Genomic DNA, 14,091 nt, shown 5'->3' with positions numbered 1-14,091 from the left:
ACACTTACCTGAAGATGAAAACAAAACAATTATTTCTGACTGAAATTACACAATTAATATTAATTTGCCTGATTACATGGTGTACATCTGTTTTCTTGTATTATTTTCCAAATATGGCATCAAACTTGTAACTTTTTACTGCAAGATCCCGAACTCTGAAAGCAACATTCACGTCATCACCTCAATAAAGTTACTCCTTTCGCCTCAGCAAGAAGTGACAGTTGGGTTATTTTCATCAGATGGTATAATACTGACAAACACCTTGATTTTTTTTGCTGTTCGTGAATTTAATCACCCTGATTTATTTATTCCGACCAAAAGTGTCTGCCAGGTAAGGCTTTCATGTAGGCATCAACGATTGGTTATCAAGTGTCATTTTAATTTCTGTTTACAAACAGACCCACCTTTGCTAAATTTAACTGAGGGGATTTGCAAAATGTGTTGCTGCTGGTCGTCATAGCGTTACCATTTGCTAATAATAGCTAGCTTGCTAACCGTTAGTACAGTTGTATGTAAATTCTGGTTGTCCTGGTGTTTATACGGCTGTTTTTGTGTAAGTTAGTTAAATTAACGTTACAATGCATGTACGTATAGATTGGTTGATGTATTTAATGTTATTCAATAAGGAAGAATTCTCATAAATCTGGTGACAAAATTCCAACTTGATGCTCGTGTTGACTCGACCTCAGCTGCTGGTTTTCCACTGAGGTTAGCTTTTGCGCGAGGCTCTTTGTGGAGCGGGAAAATGAATTTGAAGAGATAACGTTAATGTTTAACTTGCTCAGGTAGCAAGGGTCATAGAACAAAGATCAATTAGGACTATCGAAAAATGAAAAGTCTGTCAAAAACAGACTTGAGAGGATTGGCGACTTAGATTGGGTAGTGCTAACATTCACTTAATATCTAAGTTGACGTTAACTGAAGTAGCTGCTATCTGCTAACAGTAATGTTAACCAGCTAAGATAACGTCAAGCTTTGGTTAACCTTAGATACTACTGTCCAAGTAAGTTATTTAACGTTGACGTTAATTTTATATCAGGGATAGTAATGCACTGTTAGCTGGCTAATGTTGACATTTCATCTCTAATGATTAGCTAATGTTAATTTCACGTAAGTCAATGTCAAGATTCACAGATCCCTCAAGATCAAATCCCCCAGACCAGTTGCTACTAAAGTCGTTGATAGCAGCCTAACGTTAACGTTAGATTACAGTTAGCTAAATTAATGTCAGAAATGGGAACTGTCAGGTCAGGATCTCAATAATACTAAATTAGTGTACTTAACTTTAGACCTGCAACGTTAACTAGTTGACCAATCGAAGTATTGTAACGTTAAAGCATTGTTCATTTTTTTACAGGCTAGCTTTGATCAATGGTTATGACGGACATATCTTGTCTTTCTCAAATTGATTTAAGTGTTTCTATTGCCCCCCTTGCAGAATGACCACATCTGTGGCTTGCAAAGCACTTCATGTATCACCTAGTGGCCAGTACTCTGACCCTGTCAGTGTCATTGTCAGCCAAAATGGATGTGTTTCCAATGAGCAAGGCCAGGTTTTGAGCTCTGAATTCAGCCTCTTGGAAATGACAGAAGTGGAGTATACACACCTTCAGCACATCATTCAGTCTCACATAGAAGCACAAGCAGCTGAGCAGGAGGCATCTGGTGAGATCAGGACGAATTCAGCCATTTATAGTGAGGGCAGGGCTTCCAGTCATCATCACAGCGAGACTGATTACACAGCCAACTCTCCATCATCCAGCCCAGCAGTAATATCTCAGGCAAACACACAGCCATCATCTTCTGATGTACGATATACCATCTCAGGAATATCTCAAGAAGGAGGAATGGACATCCAAGAGATCAAAATGGTTTTGGTCAGTGATCCTGCTGATGATGTCAACACTGGAGAGAGGACACCAACCAGCTGTGGTGAAGTCCCAGGCTCTGTGCTAGCTAAAGTAAGATGTGCTATGGAGGCATCCAGAGACCATGTTGAGAAGTGTGATCACAGAAGTGCCCCAGTGTTGGAGTCCAGACCTAATCCACCTGCGCGAGTCCGCCTGGAGAAGAGGTTCAATTGCAGTCCATCTGATGTTTCCAGACAGCAGGACTCAGCAGCTCTGAACACGTAAGTTGATTGATTGAATATCAGAATTAATCTTTAGTTACAAGTTTTCTTATTATTTGACATTGTGTCTTTCAAGGCTTTTGACAATGCTGCAGCATTCTACTGAAGCCACTGGAATAGCCATGCACTCACAGGCAGACAAGTGGATTAAATCAGACCGGAATCCCACCATTGAGTCTCCCTACCCATATGGAGGGAATTTTTTCAATGCGGTGGGAAACATCCGTGGTCAGGTAAAAAATAAGGGGGGGGGGGGTTGGGGTTGTTAAACGTATAAAAAAAATAAAACTATAATTGATAAAGTTTGCTCATTCAACAGGGTCTTGGAGGCCTCCCACACATGCATGAGGGTAATAAGCACTCAGAGCTAATCATCCCCAAGAACTTCACCTTCAGCTATCGACATGAAAGAGGAACTGATGCCACAGCAAAGGCCCCATGCTTTGTCCGTACGGACGCCTCAGAGGCCCAACTTCCTGTCAAGCCTGAAAGTACGTCTCTACATAGCTGTGGTCTTTTATTTGATAGCAACATTTGATTGTTAGCTGTCTTCTTAAAATGTTGTATTGTCATGTTTGCCATCATTTTGCATTCTTATCCATTAAATGTCAATTCAGATGGCACAGTGGGTAAGCCCTACACTCTGAAGCGGGCGAGGACTCGTGGTTCCCGTGCCCATGGCCCAGGTATCATCCAGCATGGTGCAGACCCCAAGGTTGTGGCTCCAGGCAAGCCTGGAAGGAGGACAGGTCCCCCCATGGAGAGCACTCAGCGCAGGGAGCGTCATAACAGCAAGGAGAGGGACCGCAGGTAACGGGGCACAAGTCATGGATGGGAATACCGTTTTAAACATACACTTAGTGCTGAAAAGATACATTGTCTTATACATACATGTGGAACACTTCACAGAAACATTAGTAAAACATTTATTTCCAAGCTTCATACCTGCCCAGGGATGGAAATTAACCAGCCACTGTGGCGGGTAGAGCTAGCATACTACATAGTCAGATCCGGTCTAATTTTCATACTTATTGACGGTAAAAAATAAGAAAGTGTCTGTAGGGATCATGTAGCCTCTGTTCCTGAGAAATCCCAAGCTAAACAGCGGCTAGTTTTCATCAAAATCGCTGTATTTTTTCTAGAAATGGAGATATAACGTCTTTCGTGAAATATGAAGTGTTGCCTGTAAAGTTTCCGGGAAGTGACCTGGCGAGACTGCCACCTAGTGATAGACCCACGAAAATGGCCTGGTTTTGAGCTGACGTGCATGCGTCACTGATTCGACCCAAAGCGGCAACCGAGTAATGATAAAATGTCCAGATAAAATGTCAAGATTGTGCGTTTTCATGAGTTTTCGATCGTCATATATTTCATTTCCATTCATCACAGAGTTCCCAAAATCACATATAAGGTGTGTTAGAGTGTCTAGTTTCGTAATTTTTTTTTAAAAAAAAGCTAAAAATGTAATATTACGTTTTTGGCACTCAATGAGTTAATTATAGCCTTGATACCTGTAAATATTTAAATCAGATGATGTACACTATAGTTAGATCAAGTTGGAGAGTTGGATTATAGGATGCTCCAGAACTCACACAAACAGAGTCTTAAAGGAGCCACACCACTTTTATGACAAGACACTATAGCATATGAATGTGGTTCTGTTGACCTTTAGTTTTGTTGCTACTGTGCTTGGAGGACAGCTGGTAGGTTTAGGGCAAAACTCAGCACATTTTAGTCGTATTGCAATAATGCCGATTACCGTGATCATTTTGGGTAGCCATTTTCATGCCGTTTCTCTAGTGGTTGGTAAAAAAGTTGAGTGGCTGGTAGATTTTGGAATCCACCAGCCACAGTGGCAGGTAGAAAAAATATTTAATTTCCATCCCTGTACCTGCCTTGTGTTTTTTTCAGTAAAACATATCTTTTCTCTGATCCATAGGAGACGGATCCGTGTCTGCTGTGATGAGCTCAATCTGCTGGTGCCATTTTGCTCCTCCGAGACGGACAAGGCCACCACCCTACAGTGGACCACTGCATTCCTCAAATACATCAGAGAGATCTATGGTGATTCACTTAAACAGGTATAGCATACCCGCACAGTTAACATCACAAACTGCTCAGTTAAGAATTACTCTGTAGGATTTGGAAAAAGATTTGCTCCTTCGAGTAACTCATATTTTTTAAAAACTTGTGTTGTCCAAGGAAGTCTGAAAAAGACTTGAAAATCCTATCTTAACTGTTTGGTAACTGTGGTGACTTGGTGCATTTAGGATCTGATTTAAGAAAAAAAAAACATTACAAAAGGACCATTCCTAAGCCCATTTCCTATCCTAACTTTAGATAAGAAACATGTATTACAGAAGCACCCTAACCTCCCAAAATGTTAAAGAAACGCTCGGATAGCCATTAAGCTGTCTTATCTCTCATCTCCACCACATAATAATGTTATAGCCTCCAAGGCTATATGTTTGCGAACTTGGTGGTACACTCTTAAAACGAATGTGTTGAAAATAACACAACTTGCGTTGTTTTTTAACACATCTCTGTGTCCAGATAGGGACAACACATTTTGCGTTATTTCTAACACATCACTAGTGTCACATTGTGTTACACAGCTTTTGTGTAATTTTTTATAACACACTTTTGCGTTATTCTTACAAAAAATCAACACGTGTGTGTTAACTTGAATTACTAAATTTACTACTACAATACTGTAATTATTACTATAATTACTACCATTGAAAACAAATCACAAACAAACCAGATACAGTACCATCATTTTTTATTAGTAATGGTACTAATCATACAATGACATTTTTTTATCTCATTTATGTGGATTTCAGAATCACTATTAAATAAATAAGTTAATAAATAAATTAGTAAAATGTCTGCAACATCTCTCAAATTTTGTCTTTCTTCTCTATTACCTGTGGAGGTGCTCTTCAAAATATTTAACGGTTAGTAGTCTGAGAAACATGAGCACCTCTTTACTTTCAAATTCAGTACATATTAAGCACAGAAATATATATTTTTTCTTCTTTTAAGCAGTCCAGTGTTTTGACAAGCAACTCTTTGGTGCAAGTTATACTTTTTTGAACGTCAGTCAGTGTAGTGTTTGATGAGGAGTACATTTTCACACACAGACATGTCCACATTGTCCACAGTGGTACAGTCAAAATTGTCCAGATCTGTCTCACATTTGGACAAATGTACATGGCAACTTCACTCACAGTACTTGGAGCTTTGCAGCAAGCTTCATGATTCTGGACCTCTTCCCACCAGAGGTTATCGGCAGGCCATAAACATGCTGCATGAACCCAAAGACTGAGGCAAGTTGCACAGGATAGGCCAGGTTGCATACCCAATACAGTTCAAACAGTTTGTCCAGACTGCACGTTAGGCCCTCATCCAGAAGTGGAATTGCAACGCGATCACTTCTAGGCAAGATGACATATTGGGGTGATGTGCTGGGATGTCCTAAGCTGACAAGGCAGGGTTGGTTTTCTCCAGTCTGGGCTTCAGGATTTTGCAGATTACTGATGCTTGTTCCAGTCTGAAAAATACAAAGGGCAGACAAAACACACATTTACTTACTTACTTTACGCAGGCCATTGTTCCCAGAGCAACTCGGGGTTATGTGCCTTGCTCAAGGGCACAGCGGTGAAAGTCAGATATTAAACCTACAACTTTTCAGGCTACGGCATGCTAGTCCAGCTCCTTAGCAACTACGCCACCACCGCCCCATGCCTATCCCATGTAACAGAAGGACAAATCTTTAGAAGTTGACTGATTAAAGTTAAAGTTGACTCATTAAAGTTAACTTACTGGCTGTATTTCCAAGATGTAAGACAGAGTGGACTTCACGCTGCATTTCACAGGGGCAGGTGAGCATCTTGAGACCTCTAAAGCACTTTGATTCTACAGAGAAAAAATCACATAAACCAGACAGCCTAATAAGATTATTTAAGCTTCTCTAATGTTCCCGTCACCCCTTTCAGAGCTTTACATTCAATTTTCCTCCAAATTTTAGCAACAATTAAGACACATTAAACATTGAAACATAATTAATACACTCTATGCACAAGTTAATTTTGGGTTTGTGCTTACTACCCTATCAACTTCCTGTTTGCATTAATACATTGACATATATGGCTCTTTTCGTACCTCATCTCACGGTAGCTGCCCATAGTGCCTACCCCCTTGGTTTGAACATCAACAGAAGTGACGTTACCCTAACTGGTCCTAACTGGGCCAAACTTCAAAACAGTTAATTTATGGATTATTGAACTAACAAGCCAAGTTACTTTGGCTTTTTTGGCAAAGTAATGCAAGTCATCAGCATGACTAGTATAACATTGCTGACTGAGGCAACTTTAGCATCCAAGGCAACGTGAAAAAATACATTTAACCTACATACTAACAAAATCGAATTTAAGCATAAGGCAATGCACTTTGCAAATACATCATACCTTGGTTGTGTAAGTCCCGATATGGCGCCGCCAACAAGTTGTAAAAAATACACCTACAAAAGACAAATGTATTCATAAGACAATGTATTGTGAAAAATCGCCTACACATCCTAACTTGGCCAAACTTCATTACATTAACTTACCTATCTTACCGAACTAATGCGAACTAAAGTCAGTAAAGCCGACTAATGTCAAGGCAACAAAATGTCGCTAGCAGTGTGACACAAGTACATCATCATTACTGACTGAAGTAAAATTAGTTAGCATCCAAGGCATGCGAAAGCAAACTAACAAACGTGTTCATTAAATTGAATAGGTTTATCAATTAGTGTCATTGGCTTACTTTCGTAAATGAGCAACCTTAATGTTGTATTATAACAGCCCTATTATCGCCTGGTGAAACTCAACGTTTTTGTAGGATAGAAGCTAGCTATATCTACGTTAACATCCTTTAGTTTGCTAACGTTAGCGTGCAGTCATTGAACGATTAACACTATGTTCTCAGTATGTTACACCAGTACGGCAAAAACATAGTAGGTCTAAACCTAATATATTCGTGTTCATTTACGACACAGCAGTGTAAATGGTCAGGTAGTAAATTATAAACGTTGTTACGTTAATGTCAGCTTCACTTACCGTAAAGAAATCAAACTGAGGAGGAGGCAGCAGGTTCTTCTCACGCATCTGGATACAGCAATCTGGCTCATCTGATGATTTGATTGGCCGTTGCATTTAATACATTTTTGTGTAGGCTAGAACTTCTGTGCAGTTTTCCTCAGAAAATTGCTGAGATTTAACACATTTGTTGAAATCACCATTACGCAAGAAATGTGTTGATTTTTAACACATTCGTTTTAAGAGTGTAGAAGCTAACCTTTATCTGCTACTTAGCACACTTCTTTTTGGAGAAATGCGTATGGCTCTGGTGAAAAGTTGTGTTAATGGTTGCCAGGTAATAGGCATAAAAGTTAGGAGTAGATTTTTTGAGTATTGAGTATTTAGGACATCCTAACCTAAGATAAGATCGGATTCCTAAAGTTAGTTAGGATTTGCTTCTGTAATACGAAATCAAGAAGAAAAAAACCTTATACTCTTCCTGTCTTAACCTAAGACTTTAGATAGTAAGTTTCTGTGATACGGCCCCAGAGTATCTTAAATATGAAACTTTCTACAACTGCATACTTTCTGACAGTAGTTCTAATTTCACTTAAGGCAAGTGTTTCAATTCTTAATAATAATAATAATAATAATAAATATAGCCGCAAGCGGCAATGGCGGGCCCGAGCACCTGCGGACCGCAACCCGTGACATGTCGGAATCCAACAAAGCACCGACGTGGTGCATTTGTGAAATGTACATATTTGATGTGTGTGCTATTTGTTTTTGAATTTTATTTTCTGCCACATGTACTTGCTTGGCCAGGTGGGGGCGCAATGCAAGGCAGGCCCATTGGGTGTCATCATAATCATAATATATATTAACCTGAGAAATTTTAGACCATTAATTTTAAGCAAAGAACATTTCTGATACACTTTTTGGTTGGCCAGATGGTGGCGCTATGTTAGACATGGAAATTAGACATGTAAATATCATCACAATAATGATATCCAAAATTTGTGTAAACTTTCAGATCAATCACTTAAGGCATTGTCCATTTCTGGCACATTTCCTGCTTGACCAGGTGGTGGCGCTATGCCAGGCAGGCCCATTGGGTGTCTGGATATCATCATAATCATAATATCTATTAACCTGAGAAGATTCAGACCATTCATTCAATGCATAGAGCATTTCTGGCACATTTCCGGCTTGGCCAGATGGTGGCGCTATGCTAGGCCTGTGAATTATGCATGTGAATATCATCACAATAATGATATCCAATATTTTATAAAGTTTCAGATCAATCACTTAAGGCATTGTCCATTTCTGGCACATTTTCTGCTTGGCCAGGTGGTGGCGCTATGCCAGACAGGCCCATTGGGTGTCTGGAATGGATGTCATCATAATCATAATATCTATTAACCTGAGAAAATTCAGACCATTCATTCAATGCACTGTGACTTTATGACACATTTCCTGTGTATATGAAACCATAACATATTTCAATATATCAAAAATCCCTTCACAATTTAACATCAGCAACATCTTGGCATAATGTTCGGCAAATTTCACATGAATCTGACAAACCGTCTAGGAGCAGTATGTTAAAATTGATCATCGGACATCAGTGTAATTGTCATTCTTTCTGTTGCCAGTTGGTGGCGCTATGCCAAACATGCATTATGGGCATGTGAATATTATCATTAACATGGTATTCAATGACCTGTGAAATGTAAAACATTTCAAGCCATGCATGGTGAATTATGACTCATTTACTGTTTATGTGGAAGGGTATTAAAATGAATAATTTCGCCATTTCGTCAAATTACAACATATAAAAAAAAACTTCACAATTTATAATCAGGAACATCTCGGCATCATGTATACCAACTTTGACATGAATCGGATCAACCGTCTAGGAGGAGTACGTTAAAATTGATCATGTCCACAAAGCACAAAATCTCAATTACCTCACTTCCTGTGGGCGTGGCTAATGGCATGTTAATACAAAAGTTGTTTGTTTTTGGGAGTTACATACACCCACCAAATTTGGTGTGGCTTTTATCCCTGTCTATTCACTGTACCACTTGATGTGTGTGCTAAATTTCATGCGTTTTCGATTATGTTAACCACCTCAAAATATTTGCCAACCACGGGATCAGTCACCTAAGGGGGGCGCTAGCGAGTCCCTGGGCCACGCCCGGGGTCAAGCTCTTGTACCTAACTGCGATGCGTGACACCTGACGTGTGTGCCAAATTTCAAGAGTTTGCGACCATGTTAACCACCTCAAAAACAGGAAAGCAAAAAAGTGGAATAACAATAATAATAATAAATATAGCCACAAGCGGCAATGGCGGGCCCGAGCACCTGTGGACCGCAACCCGTGACATGTCGGAATCCAACAAAGCACCGACGTGGTGCATTTGTGAAATGTACATATTTGATGTGTGTACTATTTGTTTTTGAATTTTATTTTCTGCCACATGTACTTGCTTGGCCAGGTGGGGGCGCAATGCAAGGCAGGCCCATTGGGTGTCATCATAATCATAATATATATTAACCTGAGAAATTTTAGACCATTCATTTTAAGCAAAGAACATTTCTGATACAATTTTTGGTTGGCCAGATTGTGGCGCTATGTTAGGCATAAAAATTACACATGTGAATATCATCACAATAATGATATCCAAAATGTTTGTAAACTTTCAGATCAATAACTTAAGGCATTGCCCATTTTCTGGCACATTTCCTGCTTGGCCAGGTGGTGGCGCTATGCCAGGCAGGCTCATTGTGTGTCTGGATATCATCATAATTATAATATCTATTAACCTGAGAAGTTTCAGACCATTTATTCAAAGCATAGAACATTTCTGGCACATTTCCTTTCTGGCCAGATGGTGGCGCTATGCTAGGCCTGTGAATTACGCATGTGAATATCATCACAATAATGATATCCAATATTTTATAAAGTTTCAGATCAATAACTTAAGGCATTGTCCATTTCTGGCACATTTCCTGCTTGGCCAGGTGGTGGCGCTATGCCAGGCAGGCCCATTGGGTGTCTGGATATCATCATAATCATGATATCTATTAACCTGAAAAGTTTCAGAACATTTATTCAAAGCATAGAGCATTTCTGGCACATTTCCTGCTTGGCCAGAAGGTGGCGCTATGCTAGGCCTGTGAATTACACATGTGAATATCATCACAATAATGATATCCGATATTTTATAAAGTTTCAGATCAATCACTTAAGGCATTGTCCATTTCTGGCACATTTCCTGCTTGGCCAGGTGGTGGCGCTATGCCAGGCAGGCCCATTGGGTGTCTGGATATCATCATAATCATGATATCTATTAACCTGAGAAGTTTCAGACCATTCATTCAATGCACTGTGATTTATGACACATTTTTTGTTTATGTGGTGAGATATTAAAATCATATCAAATATATTACAACATTCCAAAATCCATTCACAATTTAACATCAGCGACATCTTGGCATAATGTTTGCCAAATTTCAAATGAATCTGACAAACCGTCTAGGAGGAGTATGTTCAAATTGATCATGTGACATCAGGATAATTGTCATTCTTTCTGTTGCCAGTTGGTGGCGCTATGCCAAACATGCATTATGGGCATGTGAATGTTATCATTAACATGGTCTTTAATGACCTGTGAAATTTAAAACATTTCAAGCCATGCATGGTGAATTATGACACATTTATTGTTTTTGTGGAACGGTAGTAAAATTAACAATTTCGCCATTTTGTCAAATTACAACATATCAAGCGGCAATGGCGGGCCCGAGCACCTGCGGGCCGCAACCCGTGACATGTCGGAATCCAACAAAGCACCGACGTGGTGCGTTTGTGAAATGTACATATTTGATGCATGTGCTATTTGCTTTTGTATTTTATTTTCTGCCACATTTACTCGCTTGGCCAGGTGGGGGCGTAATGCAAGGTAGGCCCATTGGGTGTCATCATAATCATAATATATGTTAACCTGAGAAATTGCAGACCATTCATTTTAAGCAAAGAACATTTCTGATACACTTTTTGGTTGGCCAGATGGTGGCGCTATGTTACAGTAGGCTTGGAAATTACACATGTGAATATCATCACAATAATGATATCCCAAATGTTTGTAAAATTTCAGATCAATCGCTTAAGGCATTGTCCATTTCTGGCACATTTCCTGCTTGGCCAGGTGGTGGCGCTATGATAGGCAGGCCCATAGGGTCTCTGAATATCATCATAATTATAATATCTATTAACCTGAGAAGTTTCAGACCTTTCATTCAAAGCATAGAGCATTTCTGGCATATTTCCTGTTTGGCCAGATGGTGGCGCTATGCTATGCATATGAATTATATGTGTGAATATCATCACAATAATGATATCCAATATTTTATAAAGTTTCAGATCAGTCACTTAAGGCATTGTCCATTTCTGGCACATTTCCTACTTGGCCAGGGGTGGCGCTATGCCAGACAGGCCCATTGGGTGTCTGAATATCATCATAATCATAATATCTATTAACCTGAGAAGTTTCAGACCATTCATTCAATGCACTGTGACTTTATGACACATTTCCTGTTTATGTTGTGAGATATTAAAATCATGACATATTACAACATATCAAAAATCCCTTCGCAATTTAACATCAGCAACATCTTGGCATCATATTTGCCAAATTTCACATGAATCTGACAAACCGTCTAGGAGGAGTATGTTCAAATTGATCATGTGACATCAGTATAATTGTCATTCTTTCTGTTGTCAGTTGGTGGCGCTATGCCAAACATGCATTATGGGCATGTGAATATTATCATTAACATGGTCTTCCATGACCAGTGAAATATAAAACATTTCAAGCCATGCATGGTGAATTATGACACATTTATTGTTTATGTGGAAGGGTATTAAAATTAATAATTTCGCCATTTCGTCAAATTACAACATATCAAAAAAAAGCTTCACAATTTATCATCAGGAACATCTCGGCGTCATGTATACCAACTTTGACATGAATCGGAGCAACCGTCTAGGAGGAGTACGTTAAAATTGATCATGTCCACAACGCACAAAATCTCAATTACCTCACTTCCTGTGGGCGTGGCTAATGGCATGTTAATACAAAAGTTGTTTGTTTTTGGGAGTTACATACACCCACCAAATTTGGTGTGTGTATCTAAAACTATATGGCAACCACAAGTCACAGTGACATAAGGGGGCGCTATGGAGTTCCTGGGCAACGCCCGGTGCCAAGCTTTTATCCCTGTCTATTCACTGTATCACTTGATGTGTGTGCCACCCATGGGAAGAACCTCTTTTGGCATCATGATTCATCACATATTTCATCACATATTAGTCTGCACAAAATCCCAAATACCTCACTTCCTGTTGGGCGTGGCTAATGCATTGTACATACGAAAGTCATTCATCTTGGGGAGATACAGACACCTACCAAATTTGGTGTGTGTAGCTGAAAGTATATGCCCACCACGGGATCAGTCATCTAAGGAGGCGTAAGGGGGCGCTAGCGAGTCTCTGGGCCATACCCGGGGCCAAGCTTTTTTACCTAGCTGCTTTGTGTGACACCTGATGTGTGTGCCAAATTTCAAGACTTTTCGATTATGTTAACCACCTCAAAATATTTGCCAACCACAGGATCAGTCACCTAAGGGGGCGCTAGCGAGTCCCTGGGCCACGCCCGGGGTCAAGCTCTTGTACCTAACAGCGTTGCGTGCCACCTGACATGTGTGCCAAATTTCAAGAGTTTTCGACCATGTTAACCACCTCAAAAACAGGAAAGCAAAAAAGTGGAATAACAATAATAATAATAATAATAATAATAATAATAATAATAATAATCCTTACAAAAACAATAGGGCCTTGCGCCCTTCGGTGCTCGGGCCCTAATAATAATCCTTACAAAAACAATAGGGCCTTGCGCCCTTCGGTGCTCGGGCCTTAATAAAAAAAAAAGAATAATAATCCTTACAAAAACAATAGGGCCTTGCGCCCTTCGGTGCTCGGGCCCTAATAATAACAATAAAAATGCATTCAGCATGTAGAAAATTAGTACAGTTAGTAGCTTCAGCTGACACAACAAAGCTCATGTCCATCTGTCACCCTTGGTCTCCCAGGACTTCCAGAGCACCTTCTGTGGGAAGACAGGACTGCGGATCAAGCCCAGTGCTACCACCACGGTCCTGCACCAGCTTATTGACACCGTGGCAGAGCACCACAGTGCACCCACACATGAATGACTGCCTCAAAATGCAGCAGCTGCAGTGTCTACCAACATGAAGTTACCTAACAATACTGGCCAATGATCTGTATAGACTACTTATCTGTCCCTAACTTGTCCCTTATTTGTATATAATCTATTTGTAATTTATTTGTTGCCCAACAATCTATTCGTATGTGCTCTATCTTGTAACTAGTATCAAGTCTTAATTTCTTCTGGGCAGACTTAGAGGTATTGTGGCAATATTGTTTGTGGTTAAATGTGGTTTGTTATTTAAAATGCCTCCTTTCTAGTTTTATGCACTCCAAAAACCCTTGTACCGATGAAGTTCTGTATGGAAGGAGGAGACAGCTGTCATTTTTATGTCTGTACATGATTGTGAATAGTCTACAGGCTTCCATATTTTTTACTCAACTTTGTACGTTTTTTTTTTTGTAGAAGAGAAGAAAATTCCTAAAAAGATCTATAGATGGCAGTATTTCTCCATAGAAATACATTTTTTTCCTTCCCTCTGTGATGGAGTAACACCTTCTGTGGCTAAAAAGAAACTGGCATCATTATTCACTGAAATCATATCTTTTATCCTAATTTATGAACCTGTATTTACTGAATTCATTGATCTAATTTGTTAAAATG

At 39.6% G+C, this 14,091-nt stretch overlaps 1 protein-coding gene and 1 long non-coding RNA gene across 4 annotated transcripts; one reads left to right on the top strand and one right to left on the bottom strand.

Moving 5' to 3' along the window:
* Positions 1-178: 178 nt before the first annotated feature.
* On the top strand, positions 179-13,891 carry LOC121713013 (transcription factor-like 5 protein). 3 transcript variants are annotated; one of them, XM_042097247.1, is made up of 7 exons: positions 179-331; positions 1,439-2,131; positions 2,208-2,364; positions 2,451-2,622; positions 2,749-2,941; positions 4,071-4,212; positions 13,352-13,891. In XM_042097247.1, exons 2-7 carry the CDS (start codon positions 1,440-1,442, stop codon positions 13,472-13,474), a joined length of 1,479 nt encoding a protein of 492 aa, XP_041953181.1. In that variant the 5' UTR covers positions 179-331; position 1,439; the 3' UTR covers positions 13,475-13,891. The 3 variants fall into 3 exon arrangements, with proteins under 3 accessions (XP_041953181.1, XP_041953183.1, XP_041953182.1); XM_042097249.1 differs by lacking the exon at positions 179-331 and adding an exon at positions 532-553; XM_042097248.1 differs by lacking the exon at positions 179-331 and adding an exon at positions 732-1,003.
* On the bottom strand, positions 4,897-7,302 carry LOC121713031. The gene is made up of 4 exons (XR_006032723.1): positions 7,237-7,302; positions 6,601-6,653; positions 5,957-6,049; positions 4,897-5,684 (listed from the first exon to the last, which is right to left on the bottom strand). It is a non-coding gene; the product is annotated as an uncharacterized LOC121713031 (long non-coding RNA).
* Positions 13,892-14,091: the final 200 nt, after the last annotated feature.

This window comes from Alosa sapidissima, chromosome 7, assembly GCF_018492685.1.
Source record: "Alosa sapidissima isolate fAloSap1 chromosome 7, fAloSap1.pri, whole genome shotgun sequence".
Classification (NCBI taxonomy): Eukaryota; Metazoa; Chordata; class Actinopteri; order Clupeiformes; family Clupeidae; genus Alosa; species Alosa sapidissima.
This window is presented reverse-complemented; position numbering and strand designations above follow the sequence as displayed.